A 5202-nucleotide genomic window follows, 5' to 3' on the forward strand; every position below is an offset into this window, starting at 1 on the left:
TGTAGTGAAATTTATTCTGGAAAATATCTGTTATTCATAGTTTTATTTGTCATACAATTTTCCAGTCCATAATGAAGTTGAAGGAACTGCCTAAATGAATTGACCTCTTTCAAGTCTGAATTTATTGGGGAATATATAAAACCTACTTAACCTGACTAAGATAAAATCTATGCACTGATTATAGATTGCTTATAATTACTGATTCCAAGCAGAAATTAGGGGACACCAAGTTTAATAAGAATATCTCCATGGGTGTACCGCTGAAAATCAATCAGTAAGCACTTTGTTCCAATAGCATATCTAGTCTTCTTTCATACAGAAAACTTCGTGTTCTATTGTTAAGGAATTTTATTTCCCTCTCCCACTAGATTGAAAATACTCATCATTTAGCAAATAATAGATGTACTAGGTTTTGCAGTTCAGTGTGATAATAAGCAAATTATTTCTTGCTATCTGGGATGATACTAGTGGGGGAGATGGATGTCAACAAATAAGGACTCTGATATATTTTCAATGAAAACTATTACATAAGCACTTTATAAATTTATTGAGTATCTGATACACACATTTTATTTGAAAGAACTGATATAGTCTCAGTGGCCAGGAAAAGTTTACCTGAGACCTAGAAGAAGAACAATGAGAAAGCAATTTTTTTCTATTTTCATAAAAACAAATAAATAGTAGAATGGATGACATCATTCTTCACATTCTACTGACTATGATTATGCTATGGTAGGGAGTGGGGGTGGGGAAGGGATGAGGGAGAGGGACAGAGAGAGAGACAGAGAGACAGAGAGACAGCGATTTACACTATGGGTACAAAGGAATTCTGCTTGCCGCCAAATATTCCAGGAAACTTTATCAATTATTTGTAGCAGTGGTTCCCAAGTGTTATCTGTTATACCTCCTATGCCAGTGATGGAAACAGGGGTTTTAAGAAGGAGTGTATCAAAATTCTGGTTTGTTTGATAGTGTAGAGGCAAATTCTATAGCCTCTACACTTAGTAAATACCTTTTAGGTATTTACTAAGAAAAGATTGTGTGTTGTTTCCCTAGATGAGAAAGACTGATGAAAATCTTATGGAAATGAGATTTTTAGGCTCTTCAAAAGAGAAAATAATTGAGATGAGGAAGTGTGGTATGACTTGAAAACACCAAGTATTGGGGCGGGACCTCTCTCATTACTTGACCACATACGGCTCTGGGAGTTGTGGGATGCACAACATGACTGTAGCGAAGGACACACTCCATGTATTCATCTCTAGGAAGCATATCACCCTGTTCCTTTCAACTTCCTCACACATAAACTGTATGTGTTGCTGAAAAATGCAACTATGTCCTAATCATTGCAATAAGAATTTATGATTAATTTTAAAAAGTATAAGTACAAATGCTCTTACTACTATTATCATGAATAATTCTAGTACCACTGGCAATAACAACAGTCTGGTAGATACTGTTTAGATACTGTTCATACAGCTGAGAATCTGTGCCAGTTTCTGTGCCATATATAGAATGCCAGGGTTCTTTGATCTTTCAGAATATAGAGCAAAAACTATTTATGTTAGCATCTGTTTTTGCTTGGAAAATCATCTGGCTGTAGAGAAAATAAAGAAGAATCTCCTTAAGATTTCTTTTAAGCCAACTGCCTTTGGGAAATGAATGAAATATGAGAATATATCATCTAGAGAGAGAAATATAATGTATATAAATTGTTTCTCACCATGTACACCTGAACAAAATGAACTGTGTTAAATTGCTTATGTAAAGTAGAAGTGTTTTCATTCATGAATAAATAGCATTTATAACATTGCTTTTCTAAAGTAATAAATGAATTCGCTGTTGGTTCATGTACCAAATCAATTTGAATGGGTCAAATGAACTAGATATTGCACTATTATAATGGCTTGTCACTCTTCAATTCAAATTGAAGCAATAGATAAAACATTATTTTGCTCTATGAATAACTCATAAATAATTTTACTATAATTTACTTATTAATTTTTAATTATTATGGCTAGAATGCCAATAATATTACAAATAGTTCAAATTTTTTTTGCCAATTCATCCAAATTACTAGAAGTTAAGATTATCTTGTCAGAATTATAGGTTAATTAATATATATAATGGTTTTGCAACCCAATAGAATATTAAAGATTTTATATAATTGTTGGGTAAAAATCATTTATAGGAATTCAGAGGCAAACTTTCTAATATGAAGTTGTACTTTTAACGTTTAGATAATGTCACATTATCATGGGAAAAAACTACATTCAAAATAAGAGCCAATTTTATTTTACACCAGTATACTCAGAATCTTGAGTAGGTATTTTCAGCCATAGTTTCAGAGCAGGAGGCAAGTTTTAAAGACTATTTATATCCCACCTTTTTTTCTTTTTTTTTGTTCCTTTAATGTTAATGTTTACTATCTTTAATATATCAACATAGGTTTACCTTTTCTAGTTAAATGTTTTAGGAAGGAGGAGGAAAATAATTGTTTAATAGTAAATAGCAAAGCAACTGTGTGATTCATTTCCAAATTCTTCATAATCAGACAAAATAATTACAGTACTCTGTTCTAAAAAATGGTACAAAAATTATTATTAAGCAGATGCATGGTTATTTGTTATTGAGGTTAGACAATTTCATTTATGAACTACTGGGTTTATGTAATAACTCTGGCTCAAACCTACACCATCTGCATTGGTTAAAAAAAAAAGCCTATTTGGGACATGTGCTTGCCTACAATACTGAAATAACTCCTTTGTTTTATGGACAATCGAGGATGTTTCTTCATGTAATTGGACCCTGGAATTTTACTCTTCATTTACCTTGCCAAAAATCTTATCTGAATAGTTGCTCTCATTATCTGCATGTAATTCACTGAGCACCATACCATGTTCTGGGATGAATTATTTAAAGCTTCATGTCATCAGTGCTAAGGTATGAGTCTCACAGAACTCTAGAAGTAGAAGGTATCTTAGAGGCAGACTATCTATAAAATGTCGCCAAGTCTACACTAACCACTCTCTCTGGGTTCTGATGCTGGCTTGACTACTTAGTTGCTATGTAAATTGGAGAAGTTGTTTAACTCTTTGTGCCTTCCTTTACTTACTTTTATGCAAAGGTGAGGGGAATAGGTTTACAGTTGTGGGTGCACAAAACATAGTGTTTATTCTTGTATTATTTATTAGTTATTGTTTTACTTTCCATATGAACAACTCTAAACCTACTTTTGCCTCACCTAGTATTAGGACTAATAATGATACTTACCTCATAGCATTGGCAGGAGGATTAAACATTAATTCACGGCCCTGGCTGGTAGCTCAGTTGGTTAGAGCACTGCCCTGTACACTGAAAGGTTGTGGATTCTATTCCCGGTGGGGGCACACACCCAGGTTGTGGGTTCAATCCTCACTTGGGAAGCCTACAAGAGGTAACTGATACCTGTCTGCCTGTCTGTCTGTCTCTCTCTCCCCACCCCCTTTCTTTCTAAAAACAATGAAAATATGTCCTGGGTGAGGATTTAACACAATAATATTAAAACATGGAAAATACTTGTAACACTACATGCTCTATTGTAAACAATGTGTATCTAACTATATTTTGTTGTTTTGTAACTGAATTCTTTCACATTCAGATGAAGGAAGAAAGACTGTTGCTTTGAAAGGTATTGATGACTAGTGTCAAAGACCAAATTTGGAATCATCAAGAGTTTAAAGTCTAGCTGTGTGTCTATATGTGCTTTGTACCTCAAATGTTCAAATGTTATCCTATATAGCATAAGGGAAACAATACCATATGCTAGGAGATAATTTGTGGATTATGTCTAAGAGGACATCTTGTATTTTTTAGATATTTTTTCTTTTTCTTTTTTTCTTTTTTTTTTTTACCAGCAGAAGTTCAGATTTTTATTGACTGTGTTACAGAAGAGGTCTAGTCAAATAGTCCAAAGCCCATGTCATCATCAGACTCCTCAGATTCTTCTTTCTTTGCTTCCACTTTCTTTTCCTCAGCTGGAGCAGCAGCAGTTGAGGGGGCAGTACCTCCTACTGGTGCTGCACTAGCTGCTGGGGCAGGTCCACCAGCCCCTACATTGCAGATGAGGCTTCCAATGTTAACATTGGCCAGAGCCTTTGCAAACAGGCCTGGCCAGAAAGGTTCAACATTTACACCAGCTGCTTTAATAAGGGCATTGATCTTATCCTCTGTCACCGTCACCTCATCGTTGTGCAGGATAAGGGCCGAGTAGATGCAGGCGAGCTCCGAGACGGAGGCCATGGTGTAGGCGAAAGCTGGGAAAGCACTGCCTGGAGTGGTGCTAGTCGCAGGATGAAGTGAGGGCCTCACCCCAACTCGGCCTTAGCTTCCTCGGAAGAACAGAGCACCTTAGCGGCAACTGGGGAAAGCATATTTTTTCAGTCTTACCTGGATTTTCACTAAGACACAAAAAGAGAGATTTCTGTTTTTTTTTTTTAATTTTCAGATGGTTTTGTTATTGTTGTTATTCTTACTATACTTACTTGCAGAGTGATGAAAGAATGCGCCTTGCTTTTTTCTACTGTTAGAAATTTATTAAATATTTTTGTGGCCTAAAATATTTTCACTCCTTGTAAATAATCAATGGGTAGTTAAAAGCTTATTATGTGCTATTTTTTCAAGATACAGAGGTTGATGTACATTATTGCCTGTTTATTAGTTATATAATTTAGATACTCTACGTCCTAACTTATTTTTGACTCTAATTTTCATGAATGGAAGACAATGAGACTAGTGCATTTATCTTCTTTTCCCTGTTTGTTCTCTCCAGTTTGCTTTATGCTTATTGATGCTATAACATTATGGTCATAGATATTCACTGAATTGCAGTTTATAAAAATAAAAATTATGCTTCTCTAATTTGTCTAAAATTTTGTGGCCTGACTTAATGTTTGCCTGATAAAATATTTAAGTCCTGCATTTTTAAATGGATCTTTTGAATACTTGGACATCCTGGTTTTCATTTTTCTAAATTACATTGTCTAAGGCATATTTCTAGTAGAATCTTACTTTGGGGAAAAATAAGGTTTTTATTTATTGTATAACTATTATGTTTGACCTTAGTTCCAACATGTTACAGTATGTTATATAGTATTTTTATCTAGGTATTTGTTTTTCTACTTATAGTTATAATTTTGTTCTAATGTTTAAGTTTATCACTAT

At 34.2% G+C, this 5202-nt stretch overlaps 1 protein-coding gene across 1 annotated transcript; it reads right to left on the reverse strand.

Annotated features, from left to right (window-relative positions):
* Positions 1-3899: 3899 nt before the first annotated feature.
* LOC114490603 (60S acidic ribosomal protein P1-like) lies at positions 3900-4357 on the reverse strand. Its single transcript, XM_028504664.2, has one exon. It carries the CDS (start codon positions 4279-4281, stop codon positions 3937-3939), a length of 345 nt encoding a protein of 114 aa, XP_028360465.1. The 5' UTR covers positions 4282-4357; the 3' UTR covers positions 3900-3936.
* Between the last annotated feature and the right edge of the window lie 845 nt (positions 4358-5202).

The sequence above is a fragment of the Phyllostomus discolor genome, chromosome 2, assembly GCF_004126475.2.
Source record: "Phyllostomus discolor isolate MPI-MPIP mPhyDis1 chromosome 2, mPhyDis1.pri.v3, whole genome shotgun sequence".
Lineage (NCBI taxonomy): Eukaryota > Metazoa > Chordata > Mammalia > Chiroptera > Phyllostomidae > Phyllostomus > Phyllostomus discolor.